This window comes from Pongo abelii, chromosome 6 (genome assembly GCF_028885655.2).
Source record: "Pongo abelii isolate AG06213 chromosome 6, NHGRI_mPonAbe1-v2.0_pri, whole genome shotgun sequence".
Classification (NCBI taxonomy): domain Eukaryota; kingdom Metazoa; phylum Chordata; class Mammalia; order Primates; family Hominidae; genus Pongo; species Pongo abelii.
Window position 1 is genome coordinate 132333422 of NC_071991.2, and position 20000 is coordinate 132353421.

The 20000-nt window shown below is 40.1% G+C and overlaps 2 protein-coding genes across 54 annotated transcripts in view; both read left to right on the forward strand.

Annotated features, from left to right (window-relative positions):
- The window catches only part of CALD1 (caldesmon 1), a 231845-nt gene extending 228538 nt beyond the window's left edge, over nucleotides 1-3307 (forward strand). For all 31 annotated transcript variants that reach the window (XM_063725561.1, XM_054558997.2, XM_063725555.1 and 28 more), the window contains 1 exon segment: nucleotides 1005-3307. In XM_063725561.1, the coding sequence (XP_063581631.1) occupies nucleotides 1005-1010 (6 nt within the window). In that variant the 3' untranslated portion in view covers nucleotides 1011-3307.
- A 2573-nt stretch (nucleotides 3308-5880) lies between these two features.
- The window catches only part of AGBL3 (AGBL carboxypeptidase 3), a 169970-nt gene continuing 155850 nt past the window's right edge, over nucleotides 5881-20000 (forward strand). For 16 of the 23 annotated variants that reach the window (XR_008527263.2, XR_008527264.2, XR_008527265.2 and 13 more), the window contains exon 1: nucleotides 5881-19622. The gene's annotated coding sequence lies outside the window, so the exon portion shown is untranslated. The remainder of the gene's footprint in view (nucleotides 19623-20000) is intronic. The other 7 variants (XM_054559839.2, XM_054559843.2, XM_054559844.2 and 4 more) reach the window with 2 other exon arrangements.

Here is a 20000-nt window from a genome sequence, read left to right on the forward strand (position 1 = left end):
CCTCTTTTGCTCCAAACTGTCAAACTCATTTCTTGTTACTCAGTCATTCCTTAGAAATGAATACAATGAACACCCTTGAAAATTGGAATTCACAACACTTTAAGATTTCTTAATAGCTTGGCAAAAATTTTTAGCAACTAGCTGAGGGGGAAAGAATAGTATAAGAATAGGACTATAGATCAGATAAGTCTCATGGGATAGAGGTGTACTAAGAATAGGAGGGAGAAAATAGAGATTGCTAGATTAAAAATGGGAGAAAACTAAAGATAAACATCTTCCTTCACCATCATACATTGATGTGGCCCTCACTGAGCTATTCAGTCGCATGTGCCTGTTCTGGAATACACACTGTAGATTTTTGGCTCTTACGGTGGAGCTTAAAAATGAAAAAAAACAAAGCAACTTACTTGACTCTAAACGCTATGAGCAAGGCCAAAAGTTAAGACAGGAAAAGAGGACATGAAGGAGAAAGACAGGAAGAGGGAAGTGAAAAAAATCAGCAAAAGGAAGGATAAAATAAGATCCAGCCAGGCGCAGTGGCTCACACCTATAATTCCAACACTTTGGGAGGCCGAGGCAGGCAGATCACTGGAGGTCAGGAGTTTGAGATCAGCCTGGCCAACATATGGGGAAACCCCGTCTCTACCAAAAATACAAAAATTAGCCGGGCGTGGTGGTGTATGCCTGTAATCCCCAGCTACTCAGGAGGCTGAGATGAGAGAATTGCTTGAATCTGGGAGGCAGAGGTTGCAGTGAGCTGAGATCACACCACTGCACTCCAGCCTGGGCGACAGAGCAAGATTCCGTCTCAAAAAAATAAAAAGTAAAATAAAACATCATATTTGAATGGAATGCCGATAATAATCCTCCCTTTCATAAATATTTATTCCTGCCATACTATTATTCCTTTTTCTTCTGACTATAAAAACCATCTGCCTGAAACACTGCAGGCTGTCAGTTTCACACTACAGGCTGTCAAATTTCAAGTTCTCTTCTCTTGGCAGGTTTGAGACAGTTCCAGAAAGAACCCAAGCTCAAGACGCGGGACGAGCTCAGTGGTAGAGGGCTAATTTGCTCTGTTTTGTATTTATGTTGATTTACTAAATTGGGTTCATTTTCTTTTATTTTTCAATATCCCAATAAACCCATGTATATTATCACTATATTTAATAATCACAGTCTAGAGATGTTCATGGTAAAAGTACTGCCTTTGCACAGGAGCCTGTTTCTAAAGAAACCCATGCTGTGAAATAGAGACTTTTCTACTGATCATCATAACTCTGTATCTGAGCAGTGATATCAACCACATCTGAAGTCAACAGAAGATCCAAGTTTAAAATTGCCTGCGGAATGTGTGCAGTATCTAGAAAAATGAACCATAGTTTTTGTTTTTTTAAATACAGAAGTCATGTTGTTTCTGCACTTTATAATAAAGCATGGAAGAAATTATCTTTGTAGGCAATTGTAACACTTTTTGAAAGTAACCCATTTCGGATTTGAAATACTTCAATAATGGTTGTCTTTAAAAAAAAAAAAAGAAATGTACTGTTAAGGTATTACTTTTTTTCATGCTGATGATTCATTCATATCTAAATTACATTATTATGTTAGCTGACAGTGGTACTGATTTTTTAGGTTGGTTGTTTTGTGGATTTCTTTAGTAGTGATAGTAGCCTGAACCACATTTTAGATAACTCAATTATGTATGTATGTGCATACACATATACAAACACACTAATGGTAGAATGCTTTTTTATGTGCTAGACTATTATATTTAGTAGTATGTCATTGTAACTAGCCAATATCACAGCTTTTGAAAAATTAAAAAATCACATTATATTAATATTTCATATTTGCCAATAGAAACATGGCAGATAGGTATCAATATGTTTTCAGTGCCTGATGACCTATAAGAAGAAAGTATTGAAAAGAAGAGAGATTAGAAGTGTCACAAGGAGTTGAAATTTTCTAAAAGGCATAGTATTTAGTTTATAATTAAATGCATTCTTGAAGTCCAGTGTGAATTTTATTAATGCTATCATCTCGACCAAGCTCAAAGCCTACTTATTAGAAACAATGAAGTTCACAATAGGTCAAAAGGTCTCTTCCTTTTCTAAAATTGAAAGACAAGAAATTTAGTGCCAATATTGTACAGATAGAAATTCCATGTATGAGTCTCAACAAAGACTACCTTTGGCTAAATGTCTGGAAGCAGAGAAGTAAAGTGAGCAAAATCCAGTATTGAGGAGTCATGACAGTACTTTGATCTTTATATACTCTGAAGCATTTCTTTAAACTTTTCTACCTTTGTCATTGGTACTTGTAGTAAGTTGACAATGTGGTGAAATTTCAAAATTATATGTAACTTCTACTAGTTTTACTTTCTTCCCCAAGTCTTTTTTAACTCATAATTTTTACACACACAATCCAGATCTTATTATATAGCCTCTAAGTCTTTATTCTTCACAGTAGATAATGAAAGAGTCCTCCAGTGTCTTGGCAAAATGTTGTGGTATAGCTAGATACATACAGTGGAGTTATATAAACTCATACCTCAGTGGACTTAACCAAAATTGTGTTAGTCTCAATTCCTGCCACACTGAGGGAGCCTCCCAAATAACTATTTTCCTATCTGCAGTATTCCTCCAGAAGAGCTAACCAGGGCAGGGCTGGCATGAGAAGTGATGCCTGCGTTACAAAGTCTATCTTCCTCATAAGTCTGTAAAGAGCAATTGAATCTTCTAGCTTTAGCAAACCTAAGCCAAAGGAAGGAAAGCCACGAAGAATGCAGAAGTCAAACCCTCATAACAGAGTAGGCACAAGTCTACAATAAGCTAAATCAGAATTTACAAATACAAGTGTCCCAGGTAGCATTGACTCCCGTCATTGGAGTGAAATGGATCAAAGTTTGAATTAAGGCCTATGGTGAGGTAACATTGCTTTGTTATACTTTTGAACAAGAGCTCCTCCTGATCACTATTACATATTTTTCTAGAAAATCTAAAGTTCAGAAGAGAATGTATCACTGCTGACTTTTATTCCAATATTTGGATGGAGTAAGTTTTAGGGTAGAATTTTGTTCAGTTTGGATTTTATCTTTTGAAAAGTAAATTCCTTGTTTACTGGTTTGACTATAATTCTCTGTTATCTTTATGAGCTAAAACTGCGAGCTGACTAGCACGTTCTGTGAATCTGCCATTCCTAAAAATTTTATAAACACTTGATATTTTTCACTGATAATGGATCGCTCCAATAAACATATATTGTGAAAATGCATCCACAATAAATGGAATTCCTTCCTGCAAAATGTCTTTGTCTCACTTATTTTTATGTACAATATTGATAGTGAGAGGTATGTCTATTATAATAAAGATTATGGCACAGTAAAACCTATATTTTAGGTTGAGTCTTGGTTTCACTCTTTAAAGAAGAAGAGCATTTTCATATTTTTAAATTATCTAATAAAATATAGAAAATTGGTCTTATGTTGACAACTGACCAAACATGTATGGAAAAGGTTGAAGAGGGATTTTGCATATCATTTCTAAAAGAAACTATCGTCCAGGCACAGTGGCTCACGCCTCTAATCCCAGCACTTTGGGAAGCAGGAGGATTGCTTGAGCCCAGGAGTTCAAGACCAGCCTGGGCAACATAGCAAGACCGCTTTCTGTACAAAAAAAATTAAAAAGCCAGGCATGGTGGCATATGCCTGTAGTCCCAGATACTTAGGAGCCTGAGGCAGGAGGATCGCTTGAGCCCAGGAGGTCGAGGCTGCAGTGAGCCCTGATAGCACCACTGCACTCCAGCCTAGGTGACAAAGCAAGACCCTGTCTTAAAAAAAAAAGTAACTATCGATTGTCCCTCCATCCTCCTCCTCATTGCCAGTGTTGTCACATACCAGACCCTCTGGCTTCTAAGATGGGCAGTACTGTTTTCTCAAAGGTAGTGTCTCTTATATAGAAACACCCATTTAATATATACCATTCATTTGTAGAATACTTACTACTTGCAAGGCACTGGTGATTACATGTGAATCCAAAGTTATTTTTTCATGGTAATTTTGCATGTTTATGTAGCACTAATTGGTCTGAAATCTGAAGTTCTCATGAAGGTTTTAAACTGTGGGTTCAAAGCTCCTGAAGAGTTCCCTCAACCCTGCCTATAAAATTGACACAATGAACTAAGTTACTATAAAAAAATTAGTATTTTTATTTCTGTGTCCTAACAAGAAGGGTGATAAGTATAGACAATAATATAGTTGTTATCAAAATCAATTTGCAAAATTAAGCAATGGAAAGAATACAATCTGTAATACCAATACCAAACTGATAAGATTGGGGTGAATGGAAATTAATTTTACAATATGTATATTCAGGATATGAGCTTGAAAACATATTAGTGTCTTCTGTGATGTCAAAACAGGTCTGTATTAAAGGTTTTTTCCTACCTTTGCTTGCATGTATGCTCCAAGTGGAAGAATGGATAAGAAAAAAGATCTCAATCCTAAATTTGTGTTCTTCCATTGGCGTTAGGAGATAACTAACAAGGTTTTGATTTTAGTACAGTGTCTATTTGTGTCAAGTCTATTAATCAGTTGTCCTAATATTCTATATCCTACTGATTTTTTCCTTATCTGTTACTGAGAAAGGAAGGTAAAAAATCTCCCACTATGATTATGGATTTGTCTATTTCTCCTTGTAATTTTGTTAATTTTGCCTTCCATATTTTAAGGTTATTTTTTAGGTGAAATATTCAATTCACTAGGAAGACATAATGATTCTAGATCTTTAGATAAAGATCACTACGAAGTGACCATCTATTTGTGCAAAGACTTTTGCCTTCAAGTTATTTTTTTCTATTCTAAAATTACCACAGTGGCTTTCTTTTGACTAGGGCTTGCATCATATTATTTTTTCCATCCCTTAAACTTCAACTTTTATATATCCTTTAGTCTTATATATGTGTCTTTAATAATAATCACATGGTTTGGGTTTTAATCCAATCTGATGACCTTTGAGTTTCAATGGGAATATTTAGTCCTTTCATATTTAATGTAATTACTGATATTTTTGTATTTAATAGTATCCTAGCTATGTGCCATCTGTACTATATTACTTTTTCTTTCTTGTTCATGCTGGACTGCTTCTGTTTCAGAGCATATGCTGATCTACAAGTGGCAGCTGAGAGGCTGAGCTAGACCTTTGGAAATACAATTGGGCTAGAGGAAAAAAAGTCAGAATCTGGTAACTGCCAAGAATGAGGGCTGGGTAAACTACTTCTAGCTTTGGTTGGGTCTTCAGAGAGCTGCCTCCTAAAAGTAAGGTGAATTTAAAGTTATCTGGTCTTCACACAGATTGCCACCTAGCTCCACTCTGTGGAACAATTCTAGTATTCTAGCAAGGAAATAAATGATCAATGGTAAAAATGAGAAAAGTTACAAAATACTGAGTAACAATTCAAGAATTTAAGAGATAAAGTATCAACAAGGCTCTAGCACATAATTGTCAAAGAATTATGTAGTATATAGTTGTCAACATTTACAGGGAAGAGAGAATACATCAGCATGGGGTAATCAAAGAAGAAAAATATTTGCCTTAACGTTTTTTATATCCCCAGAAGTGTACCCAGTACCACTACACATACCAGTGCTTGGTAAGCAATAAGATGATTTCATGAGGAATTCAGTTTATAAACTTTGCTAGATGTGCTGCTGTGAATTTCCGTGAAGTTTCTAGAGTTATAAGAGGTTAGTTTTGTGATATTTTATATTACTAAATTTAGAGTTTGTATATCAACTCAGCCCTGCATCTCAGCTCCATAAAGAACATTGGCTCCTTACATCACTCTAATGCCGGTTGTTGTTACTGTTGTTGTTGAGATGGAGCCTTGCTCTGTTGCCCAGGCTGGAGTGCAGTGGCACCATCTCAGCTCCCTGCACTGCAACCTCCGCCTCCCAGGTTCAAGCGATTCTCCTGCCTCAGCCTCCCGAGTAGCTTGGACTACAGGTGCCTGCCACCACACCCAGCTAAATTTTGTATTTTTAGTAGAGATGGGGTTTCACCATGTTGGCCAAGCTGGTCATGAACTCCTGACCTCAAGTGATCTGCCCACCTCGGCCTCCCAAAGTGCTGGGATTACAGGCGTGAGCCATCATGCCTGGCCTCTAATGCAGATTTAATATAATTTTGCCATGACATGCTCTTAGTGGTGATGGCTTTTACTATCCGGAAATGGGATTTCCAAAAAATGTTTCATTAAAATAGATTTTAGAAGGCCCAATGGGTCATTTCTACCTGAATAAGGAACCATAATTCAATCTTCTCTTATTGAATATACTAAAAATTATGCAAAAGTACCACAATCCTACAGAACACAAGATTAGTTTCTTAACCAGTTTTCAACCTTACCTAGCACTCTTTCATTCTAACCTGCTTTTATTAGAATAATAAAATGCTATCTTGTATATGTCTAGTTCCTGTTGTATTAGTCAGGGTTCTCTAGAGAAACAGACTAATGGAATAGTTTATATAAAATCTATAAAGGGGAGTTTATTAAGTATTCACTCACACGATCACAAGGTCCCACAATAGTCCATCTGCAGGCTGAGGAGCAAGGAGAGCCAGTCTGAGTTCCAAAACTGAAGAACTTGGAGTCCGATGCTTGAGGGCAGGAAGCATCCAGCACAGAAGAAAGATGTGGGCTGGGAGGCTAGGCCAGTCTCTCTTTTCACATTTTTCTGCCTGCTTATATTTCCCCATGCTGGCTGATTAGATTTTCCCCACCCAGATTAAGGGTGGGTCAGCCTTTCCCAGACTAATGACTCAAATGCTAATCTCTTTTAGCAACACCCTCACAGATACACCCAGGATCAATAGTTTGTATCCTTCAATCCAATCAAGTTGACGTTCAGTATTAACCATCACACCTGCCAACATTAATAACACAGGTGCTTTGAGTTTTTTTTCAAATTATGGAAATTAGTTGTCGAGTTCACTAGGGTTTCTCAACTAAGGTCTCACAGACCACATTTTAAAAACCACTTCCCCATGCCTTGAGGAGAATGGTGGCTCCAACCTGCTCCCTGATGTAACATGTAAGTGCTTAGAACTTACATGTTACTTACCCAATCCTCACAACCCTACAAGACAGGTACTACTGTATTACCCCCCTTGACAGGTAAATAAATTGAATCAAAGAGAATTTAAAAACTTGCCCACAGTCATATGGCTAACTGGCAGAATACTTGACCGTAGGCAGTTGGCTCCTGAGCCCATGTGCTTAACTCTGTCACAAGATATTATTGCCTAGGAGTGCACCTTGAAGAGAGCCCCTTGCTGATGGGGCAGGTGGGTGTCACTACTCTCTTCTTGAAGTCCACAGACAGAGAAAAAACAGCACTTGAGACCAACCATGTAGACTATAATTTGGCTCAGTTAAGGAGACCCTTAAGGAGACCCCTTTTGTCCCCCAGTCATCCCCATCCTAACACAGCAAGGAACTAGAACCTAGAAAGAAGAGGAGATGAATGTAAACAGCAAAACACCAACCTCCTTAACATTTTCCAAGCCACCATAGCTATGGATAGCTCTCAGGTGCTCTGGGGGTGTTACCCACACAGGGGGTAGGTTCAATTATTTGGTGGGTGACAGACCAATGAACACAACCAAGGAGGACTGAACAAGAGGATTTTATTACTTGGGGGGTGATATGGTTTGGCTGTGTCCCCACCCAAATCTCACCTTGAATTGTAATAATTCCGACATGTCAGACGCGGGGCCAGGTGGAGATAATTGAATCTTGGGGGCGGTTTCCCCCATACTGTTCTTGTGGTAGTAAGTCTCACAAGATCTGATGGTTTTATAAATGGGAGATCCCCTGTACAAGGTCTCTTCCCTGCCACCACGTAAGATGTGACTTTGCTCCTCATTCATCTTCTGCCATGATTGTGAGGCCTCCCCAGTCATGTGAAACTGTGAGTCAATTAAACCTCTTTCCTTTATAAATTACCCAGTCTCAGGTATGTCTTTATTACCAGCGTGAGAACAGACTAATACAGGGAGTGATGGTCCAATGAACACAACCAAGGAGGATTGAACAGGGGGATTTTATTACTTGGGGAGGCAACGGTCCAATGACCACAGCCAAGGAGGACTAAGAAAGGAGATTACCTGCAACAAGCAAGGACGACACTGGGGATAGCTCCCCAAAGTATCTCCCCAAAGGTGAAAACGGGGCTTCTAACAGGCTGGTTAGCCAAGTCACTGTATGTAGAGGTGGAGTCAAGGCAGTGCAGGCACAGTTGTTGACCACACTTCTTCATATGCTATGTGTATAGAAAATAGCAAATGAGCTCCTCCCTGGGCAGAGTTTTTAGTATGGTAATGAAGAGAGTTTGCCAAAGGTCATCTCCAACTTAGGTATCTCTGTATCCAACCTGTTTTTGTTTTGCCAGGGCTAGGCTTTCTCCCAGAACTTTTCTGAAATAACAAGAACTCAAAGTGCAACAGTTATCAGTGGGTACTTTTTCATAGTGTATACTCCAAAACCCCAAATCCCTTGGACCCTCAGTTACAGGGGGTGAGGAGGGGAGGGCTTTAAATAGACTTTAAAACTGAGGTTTAAAATGAACTTCTTGGATGGCCGAATAGGAACAGCTCCAGTCTATAGCTCCCAGCATGAGAGATGCAGAAAATGGGTGATTTCTGCATTTCCAACTGAGGTACCGGGTTCATCTCACTGGGACTTGTTGGACAGTGAGTGCAGCCCATGGAGTGTGAGCCAAAGCAGGGTGGGGCATTGCCTCACCCAGGAAGCACAAGGGTCAGGGAATTCCCTTTCCTAGCCAAGGGAAGCCATGACAGACGGTACCTGGAAAATCAGGACACTCCCACCCTAATACTGCGCTATTCCAATGGTCTTAGCAAACAGCACACCAGGAGATTATATCCCGTGCCTGGCTTGGAGGGTCCCACGCCCACAAAGCCTTGCTCACTGCTAGCACAGCAGTCTGAGATTGAACTGCAAGGCAGCAGCGAAGCTGGGGGAGGGGCATCCACCACTGCTGAGGCTTGAGTAGGTAAACAAAGCAGCCAGAAAGCTTGAACTGGGTGAAGCCCACTGCAGCTCAAGGAGGCCTGCCTGGCTCTGTAGACTCCACCTCTGCGGGCAGGGCAGAGCTGAACAAAAGGCAGCAGAAACTTCTGAAGACTTAAACGTCCCTGTCTGACAGCTTTGAAGAGAGTAGTGGTTCTCCCAGCAAGGAGTTTGAGATCTGAAAACAGACAGACTGCCTCCTCAAGTGGGTCCCTGACCCCCAAGTAGCCTAACTGGGAGACACTTCCCAGTAGGGGCTGACTGACACCTCATACAGTTGGGTGCCCCTCTGAGACAAAGCTTCCAGAGGAAGGATCAAGCAGCAACATTTGCTGTTCTGCAATATTTGCCGTTCTGCAGCCTCTGCTGGTGATACCCAGGCAAACAGGGTCTGGAGTGGACCTCCAGGAAACTCCAACAGACCTGAAGCTGAAGGTCCTGACTGTTAGAAGGAAAACAAACAAACAGAAATTAATAGCGTCAACATCAACAAAAAGGACATCCACACGAAAGCCCCATCTATAGGTCACCATCATCAAAGACCAAAGGTAGATAAAACCACAAAGATGGGGAGAAACCAGAGCAGAAAAGCTGAAAATTGTAAAAATCAGTGGCTCTTCTCCTCCAAAGGAATGCAGCTCCTCGCCAGCAGCAGAACAAAGCTGGATGGAGAATGACTTTGACTAGTTGACGGAAGTAGTCTTGAGAAGATCAGTAATAACAAACTTCTCTCTGAGCTAAAGAAGGATGTTCAAACCCATCGCAAAGAAGCTGAAAACCTTGAAAAAAGATTAGACAAATGGTTAACTACAATAAACAGCATAGAGAAGACCTTAAATGACCTGATGAAGCTGAAAACCATGGCACGAGAACTACGTGACGCATGCACAAGCTTCAGTAGCCGATTCCATCAAGTGGAAGAAAAGGTATCAGTGAGTGAAGATCAAATGAATGAAATGAAGTGAGAAGAGAAGTTTAGAGAAAAAGGAGTAAAAAGAAATGAACAAAACCTCCAAGAAATATGGGACTATGGGAAAAGACCAAATCTACATCTGATTGGTGTACCTGAAAGTGACGGGGAGAATGGAACCAAGTTGGAAAACACTATGCAGGATATTATCCAGGAGAACTTCCCCAACATAGCAAGGCAGGCCAGCATTCAAATTCAGGAAATACAGAGAACGCCACAAAGACACTCCTCGAGAAGAGCAACTCCAAGACACATAATTGTCAGATTCACCAAGGTAGAAATGAAGGAAAAAATGTTAAGGGCAGACAGAGAGAAAGGTCGGGTTACCCACAAAGGGAAGCCCATCAGACTAACAGCGGATCTCTCAGCAGGAACTCTACAAACCAGAAGAGAGTGGGGGCCAATATTCAACATTCTTAAAAAAAGAATTTTCAACCCAGAATTTCATATCCAGCCAAACTAAGCTTCATAAGTGAAGGAGAAATAAAATCCTTTACAGACAAGCAAATGCTGAGAGATTTTTGTCACCACCAGGACTGCCTTACAAGAGCTCCTGAAGGAAGCACTAAACATGGAAAGGAACAACCAGTACCAGCCACTGCAAAAACATGCCAAATTGTAATGGCCATCGATGCTAGGAAGAAACTGCATTAACTAACGAGCAAATTAACCAGCTAACATCATAATGACAGGATCAAATTCACACATAACAATATTAACCTTAAATGTAAATGGGCTAAATGCCCCAATTAAAAGACACAGACTGACAAATTGAATAAAGAGTAAAGACCCATCAGTGTACTGTATTCAGGAGACCCATCTCACATGCAGAGACACACAGAGGCTCAAAATAAAGGGATGAAGGAAGATCTACCAAGCATATGGAAAAAAAAAAAAAGCAGGGGTTGCAATCCTCATCTCTGATAAAACAGACTTTAAACCAACAAAGATCAAAAGAGACAAAGAAGGCCATTACATAATGGTAAAGGGATCAATTCAACAAGAAGAGCTAGCTATCCTAAATATATATGCACCCAATACAGGAGCACCCAGATTCATAAAGCAAGTCCTTAGAGACCTACAAAGAGACTTAGACTCCCACACAATAATAATGGGAGACTTTAACACCCCACTGTCAACATTAGGCAAATCAATGAGACAGAAGGTTAACAAGGATATCCAGGACTTGAACTCTGCTCTGCACCAAGCCAACCTAATAGATATCTACAGAACTCTCCACACCAAATCAACAGAATATATATTCTTCTCAGCACCACATCACACTTATTCCAGAATTGACCACATAGTTGGAAGTAAAGCACCCCTCAGCAAATGTAAAAGAACAGAAATTATAACAAACTGTCTCTCAGACCACAGTGCAATCAAATTAGAACTCAGGATTAAGAAACTCACTCAAAACCACACAACTACATGGAAACGGAACAACCTGCTCCTGAATGACTACTGGGTAAATAACAAAATGACAGCTAAATAAAGATGTTCTTTGAAACCAATGAGAACAAAGACACAACATACCAGAATCTCTGGGACACATTTAAAGCAGTGTGTAGAGGAAAATTTATAGCACTAAATGCCAACAAGAGAAAGCAGGAAAGATCTAAAATTGACACCCTAACATCACAATTAAAAGAACTAGAGAAGCAAGAGCAAACACATTCAAAAGCTAGCAGAAGGCAAGAAATAACTAAGATCAGAGCAGAACTGAAGGAGATAGAGACACAAAAAAAACTTTCAAAAAATCAATGAATCCAGGAGCTGGTTTTTGAAAAGATCAACAAAATTGATAGACTGCTAGCAAGACTAATAAAGAAGAAAAGAGAGAAGAATCAAATAGACGCAATAAAAAATGATAAAGGGGATATCACCACTGATCCCACAGAAATACAAACTACCATCAGAGAATACTATAAACACCTCTATGCAAATAAACTAGAAAATCTAGAAGAAATGGATAAATTCCTGGACATATAAACCCTCCCAAGACTAAACCAGGAAGAAGCTGAATCCCTGAATAGACCAATAACAGGCTCTGAAATTGAGGCAATAATTAATAGCCTACCAACCAAAAAAAGTCCAGGACCAGACGGATTCACAGCTGAATTCTACCAGAGGTACAAAGAGGAGCTGGTACCATTCCTTCTGAAACTATTCCAATCAATGGAAAAAGAGGGAATCCTCCCTAATTCATTTTATGAGGCCAACATCATCCTGGTACCAAAGCCTGGCAGAGACACAACAAAAAAAGAGAATTTTAGACCAATATCCCTGATTAACATTGATGCAAAAATTCTCAATAAAATACTGGCAAACCGAATCCAGCAGCACACCAAAAAGCTTATCCACCATGATCAAGTTGGCTTCATCCCTGGGATGCAAGGCTGGTTCAACATATGCAAATCAATAAACATAATCCATCATATAAATAGAACCAAAAGAAAAAAACCACATAATTACCTCAATAGATGCAGAAAAGGCCTTTGACAAAATTCAACAGCACTTCATGCTAAAAACTCTCAATAAACTAGGTATTGATGGGATGTATCTCAAAATAATAAGAGCTATTCATGACAAACCCACAGCCAATATCATACTGAATGGGCAAAAACTGGAAGCATTCCCTTTGAAAACTGGCACAAGACAGGGATGCCCTCTCTCACCACTCCTATTCAACATAGTCTTGGAAGTTCTGGCCAGGGCAATCAGGCAAGAGAAAGCAATAAAGGGTATTTGGTTTGGAAAAGAGGAATTCAAATTGTCCCTGTTGGCAGATGATGTGATTCTATGGTTAGAAAACCCCATCATCTCAGCCCAAAATCTCCTTAAGCTGATAGGCAACTTCAGCAAAGTCTCAGGATACAAAATCAATGTGCAAAAATCAAAAGCATTCTTATACAGCAATAACAGACAAACAGAGATCCAAATCATGAGTGAACTCCCATTCACAATTGCTTCAAAGAGAATAAAATACCTAGGAATCCAACCTACTAGGGATGTGAAGGACCTCTTCAAGGAAAACTACAAACCACTGCTCAACGAAACAAAAGAGGACACAAACAAATGGAAGAACATTCCATGCTCATGGACAGGAAGAATCAATATCATGAAAATGGCCATACTTCCCAAGGTAATTTATAGATTCAAAACCATCACCATCAAGCTGCCAATGACTTTCTTCACAGAATTGGAAAAAACTAAAGTTCATATGGAACTAAAGAAGAGCCTGCATTGCCAAGCCAATCCTAAGCAAAAAGAACAAACCTGGAGGCATCACACTATCTGACTTCAAACTATACTACAAGGCTACAGTAACCAAAATAGTATGGCACTGGTACCAAAACAGAGATATAGACCAATGGAACAGAACAGAGACCTCAGAAATAATACCACACATCTACAATCATCCGATCTTTGACAAACCTGACAAAAACAAGAAATGAGGAAAGGATTCCCTATTTAATAAATGGTGCTGGGAGGACAGGCTAGCCATATGTAGAAATCTGAAACTGGATCCCTTCCTTACACCTTATACAAAAATTAATTCAAGATGGATTAAATACTTAAATGTCAGACCTAAAACCATAAAAACCCTAAAAGAAAACCTAGGCAATACCATTCAGGATATAGCCATGGGCAAGGACTTCACGACTAAAACACAAAAAGCAATGGCAACAAAAGCCAAAATAGACAAACGAGATCTAATTAAACTAAAGAGCTTCTGCAAAGTAAAAAAAACTACCATCAGAGTGAACAGGCAACCTACAGAATGGGAGAAAATTTTTGCAATCTACTCATCTGACAAAGGGCTAATATCCAGAATCTACAAAGAACTTAAACAAATTTATAAGAAAAAAATCAAACAACCCCATCAAAAAGTGGGTGAAGGATATGAACAGACACTTCTCAAAAGAAGACATTTATGCAGCCAACAGACACATGAAAAAATGCTCAGCATCACTGTCCATCAGAGAAATGCAAATCAAACCACAATGAGATACCATCTCACACCAGTTAGAATGGCGATCATTAAAAAATCAGGAAACAACAGGGGCTGGAGAGGATGTGGATAAATAGGAACACTTTTACATTGTTGGTGGGAGTGTAAACTAGTTCAACCATTGTGGAAGTCAATGTGGCGATTCCTCAAGGATCTATAACTAGAAATACCATTTGACCCAGCGATCCCATTACTGGGTATATACCCAAAGGATTATACATCATGCTACTATAAAAACACATGCACACATATGTTTATCGTGGCACTATTCACAATAGCAAAGACTTGGAATCAACCCAGATGTCCATCAATGATAGACTGGATTAAGAAAATGTGGCACATATATACCATGGAATACTATGCAGCCATAAAAAAAGAATGAGTTCATGTCCTTTGTGGGGACATGGATGAAGCTGGAAACCATCATTCTGAGCAAACTATAGCAAGGACAGAAAACCAAACACCACATGTTCTCACTCACAGATGGGAATTGAACAATGAGAACACTTGGACACTGGGCAGGGAACATCACACACTGGGGCCTGTTGTGGGGTGGGGGGAGGAGGGAGAGATGGCATTAAGAGAAATACCTATTGTAAATGACCAGTTAATGGGTGCAGCACATCAACATGGCACATGTATACATGTGTAACAAACCTGCACATTGTGCACATGTACCCTTGAACTTGAAGTATAATTTAAAAAAATGAACTTCTTAATGCCAAATCGAATGCCAAATACCAGAAGCAAATCTCAAATATCAAAATGATACTGTTTTAGCAGCTGGAAAGTTACCAACTCTAGCCAACATGCCCTCAGCCGGAAAGGGAATTTCACCATTGCACAGTTAGGGCAGTTTTTTTGGGGAAAAAAGACAATTTCATGTTTGTTGTCATGGGATTTCACAATGAGTCTCGGAACCATTCATTCTCTTTTGAGATGATTTGTCCTATCTATTATCTGTTGAGCAGGCAGGAGGCATTCTTACTAACTCATTTCCAAATACTAAGGGCAACGATAGCTTCACTGTAGCCCCCAAATACAGACAATTAATTCTGCCAATGACAAAGTAATTAGAAAAGACATCATCAAGTGAATGATGCTTAAGCTGAGTGTTGGCTAGTTGACTGGCTGAGACAGATCTCAAGATTTGAGCTTGGAAACAGTTTAAGAGGTTTGGCCCTGTATTAGGTCATCCTAGACCCAGATAGTATGAAGAAGGCCAAGATAATTACTAGACTATCCCAGGCTTCCCAGGCCCTACTATGGCTTCCTCAGTCAAATTACAAGACCTCTAAGGTCACTTGACTACTGAGTTCTATGATGTCATAAGTAACTGATTGCACTAGTCACTTCATATACTCATTTAAGTCCCTCTCAATTGTCAACCTAAATAACAGAGACAGGCTCTCTAAAAGATGTTTATTTGGAAATGGAACATAGCAATGGGAATATGCATGTCATAGTAAACTATGTGTGTAGTCAGGGAGGTAAAGGAAGATAAAGATTTTTAAAAGAAAAAAAGAGGAAGATTACATACTGGTTTTTTAAATGATTATCCTTAGCCACAAAGATCAATAACAAGAGTGATGCCAGTCTGAGGTTAGCCAGGCAGTTGCTTAGCAGATGCCCTTGTAGAGGTATCTTTTGTGTAAGGTTATGATGGCCCTTGTGTAACGTTATGGTTGTTATGGAGTCTTTTTCATTATCAAGCAAACAAATATGAGGACTCTTCTTTCATGGCCTTCCCCAGCTCCGTTTGTCAGAGTTTTCTTAACTTTCGTGACTCTATTTTGATTCTGATCAAAATGATATAATTCCACAAGATTATATTCCTAACACAACTTATCTTTGGCCTGCTAAAGTGCCTGCTAAGACGAACTTTCTTCCTGATTCCCACACAAGTAATTGTGCTTTTTGGCACAGTTGGCACTTAGAGTTTTGGTTGTCTTTTCCTCCTTTCTTACTCTATTTTTTATTATATTGCCTTTTAGACTGCAGTCTTAAACTCACAAAAAAAAAAAAAAAAAAAAAAGGAGAAAAAGTTGCCACAAGGGTAAAGCTGTCTTCCCAAAAGGCAGAAGCTGTCTATAGAAGGAACATGTCCAGTAACCTTCTTTGGTGAGATTATAGGGAAGGGGAACAAAAATTCAGACAAAGTCCTTGGTAGAAGTTTATTCTAGGCCTTACTTCCATATTAACTTAAAGACAAAGAATTTCATTTCCAGTACATATTACTGTCTAAGTTAAAAAGAAAGAGTCAAAAAAAAAAAAAGCAGAAGCTTAAGCAAACCATTTCAATTTTACTTGGGGAAGAAAAAAATCCCTGTGAAATCTCTTACCTTAAAATGATACTGACTCCAGCTAAGCTTTGGCTAAACACTACTGCTTAGTATACAGCTGATCCCTGAAAAATACGAGTTTGAACTATGTAGGTCCAAGTATACAGGGATTTTCTTCCACCTTTGCCACCCCTGAGACAGCAACTCCACTGCACTCCAACCTGGGTGACAGAGCTATCTTTAAAAAGAAAAAAATTGTTAATAAAATAACCCTTCCTCTTCCTCTTCTTCCTCCTCTTCCTCAGCCTACTCGATGTGAAGACAAGGATGAAGACCATTATGATGACTGACTTACATTTAATGAATAGTAAATATACTTTCTCTTCCTTATAACTTTCTTAATAACATTTCATCTTACTTTGTTGTAAGAATACAGTATATAACACATATAACATACAAAATATGTGCTAATCAACCGTTTATGTCATCAGTAAGGGTTCCAGTCAACAGTAGGCTCTCAGTAGTTAAGTTTCTGGGGAGTCAAAAGTTATACGCAGATTTTCAACTATGTAGAGGACGATACCCCTAACCCCCGAGTTGTTCAAGGCTCAACTGTAGTTCATAACACAGAATTCTCAGTCTATGTACTTGCTGCTTACCCTGCCTGGCAGTGTCTCCCCCTAAGACATCCTACGGTTCATCCCTCTGCTCAAATGCCCCCTAGCCAGAGAGGCCTTCCCTGGCCATTCCATCTAAAAGAGTAACCTAGCAAGGCCCCCCACCCCCAGCATCCCCTATTCTCTTTTTTTTTCGCCCTACTTGATTTCTCTCCATAGCAGTTATCGTCTGAGTGATATCATTTTTATTATCATCATTGGTTTGTTTGTTTACTCCCACCAGAACATAACCTCCACCACAAATGTCTGGTTTTTTTCCTTGCAATAGTGAACCGTCCCTAGTAGGTAGCAGCCATCCAGTAAATTTGTTATACCAAGGCATGAGGATCGCTTGGGACCAGTAGTTTGAGTCTGCAGTGAGCTATGATTGTGCCTCTACACCCCAACCTGGGTGACAGAGCTGTCTTTAAAAAGAAAAAAGTTGTTAATAAAATAATGAATGAATATCATTTTCAAAGTTTTGCCAAGTTCCTAAGTTTTTGGCCAGGCACGGTGACTCACACCTGTAATCCCAGTACTTTGGCTGAGGTAGACGGATCACCTGATACCAGGAGTTTGAGACCACACTGGCCAGCATGGTGATACCACGTCTCTACTAAAAAATACAAAAATTAGTGGTGGACGTGCCTATAGTCCCAGCTAGTCAGGAGGCATGAGAATCACCTGAACCCCGAAGGTGGAGGTTGCAGTGAGCTGAGATTGCACCACAGCACTCCAGCCTGGGCGACAGAGCAAGTGAGATTCTGTCTCAAAAAAAAAAAAAAAAAAAAAAAAAAATTCTAAGTTTTTAAAATTATGCACTAAGATCATTTTTCTTCCCAAGGATTACTTGATATGTGATAATATAACTATATGGACTAAAAATCATGAGACTTAAGTCTCTCAGCCCTGCCATTAATTTCTTATATAACCTGGTTAGACCATTTCTCAGTTTTACCTTGTACAGCTGACATCCTGTGGCTTGCAGCCATGACTAAAATCCAACAGAAAAATAGATTACATATATAAAGATTTCTCTGTGCATGTCACCTTTAGTGATTTATGTATGGCATAAAACAAGGTTCAACTATAAGAGCTACTTTTCAAGAGGTTGATGTAAGATATACTCTATTAATATTCTCTGGTCAAGGTCTAATCTGGAAGGTTCAGACTTTTAAACTGCTGACCTCAAAAACACCTATTTTCAGAAACCTACAAAATACAAAGAGATTATGTTAACCCATTTCCATGCTTAAGCCATAGTGCTTTGCCCTTTAGTCTACTTTCGAACTTCCTACCATTTATTATCTCCATTTGTACAATATCACGAACCTCATGGCATATAATGCTTTGTGAAAAGTGTTTATTTACATTCTTATATCATCAAAATCTAGACTTTTTTTCAGCTGTACTTGGAAAACTTTTCCAAATATATTATATTACCCAGTAGAGCTAAAGATGAGGGAAAAAATCAATATGGGATGTTCATGAATAACGTCTGTTAATTAAATGAGACTACATATAGTGATTTGCAGTCATCAGGAAAACAGTGTTAAATATGCTAGCTGACGATTGCTATAAAGAATCTCTGAGCTGATAATTTTGAGAATTCAACCCTAGTTCATCTATGACTCTCCATTTAGTATTTAAGGAGAAAAGCCTCATTTTCCAGAATCGAATAAAGATAATTAATCGCACAATTGTGTAGAATAGAACTCAGTCTGTATAAAAATCAAGGCCAACGTACTTTTTAATATTCTAACATCTCCAAGTAGTAGTTACAACTGTTGTACCCATGAAGTCCAGGTAATTAATTTGTCCAATGTCACACTGTTAAAAGTCAGGTGGGCTCCAAAGCACAGTCCTAACCAGCATGCGCTACTGCCTCCTCTAAGGCAACAGCCGAAGTGCAGACCACTAGGAATAAATAGCTGCCCGGCCTTCCCCACTCCTAAATTCTCCCGACAGACCCCAAAGCCTCTCTGAGATCCTCTCTGACCGCCCTGCGGCCCACCCCCAGTTCCCGGCATCCTCTGGGATCCCGCTTCCTGGAGCCAAAACCTACGCAGGCTCCTTTCCTCCGAGCTGGTTGCTAGGTGATCTCCGAGGGCTGCCCGAAGTCTGGCGAGGGCGGACCCGTTGCCTGGTGACGAGAGTTGGGAGTGTGGCTGGGGCTGCGGATCTCCAGCAGTGGCCTTACTTCTAGCGGCTGGATCCCGGGTTCTCCGCGAGATCGCGAGATATTCTGCCCGCACGGAAGCGACGACTGGCCTGGCCAGAGGACTCGGGTGGGAGCGAGGTGCCGGTCCCGACAGGACGGTGAGGTATGCAGAAGTAAGGCGGGGCGCCCCCTGCGGGAAGCGAGCGCGCCCCGGAAAATGAGCGCCTCCCCACACCACTGTGTCCAGGAGTGAGTGCGGGAAGGAACTCGGCCGCCAGGAGTTGTGGCCTCATCGTGCTTCCCGCCAAAAACGCCTTGGTACTGTCGAGACGCGGCTGAGCGTGGACGCGCCTGCATCTGCCCCTCCTCCGCAGTGGTAGAAGACACCCGCGGAGCGCCGGTGGATAAGGGCCGTTTCCTGGGGCCAGAGCTGTATCCGCAGCAGGTCAGAATTTCGTGCGCCCCGTGTGCACCTGTAAGGAATGGAATTTAGGCCAGTCGGGTTTTCCAAATGTGGAGTTGTGATGCCCAGGCAGAAACTTCAGTTTCTTAGGACTGAAGGTGTCATCTATGAGACAGTCGGTTCCGTGGCATTGGCAGTGATTTGCCATAGAGCTTGGACTTAACTTATATGTAGTCCACGCTCCAAAACACGCTTTCTGTAGAGAGGGGCGTAAACCGATAGATTTGAAATTGTCGAGTCCTTTGGTCTCTCAAGAACAATGGGAACGGAACTTGACAAGAAATTTCGATTATTCCCTGGTCTTGATATTAACCACATGGGAAGATACATGCATAGAATGGTAATGGTCATTACCAATAC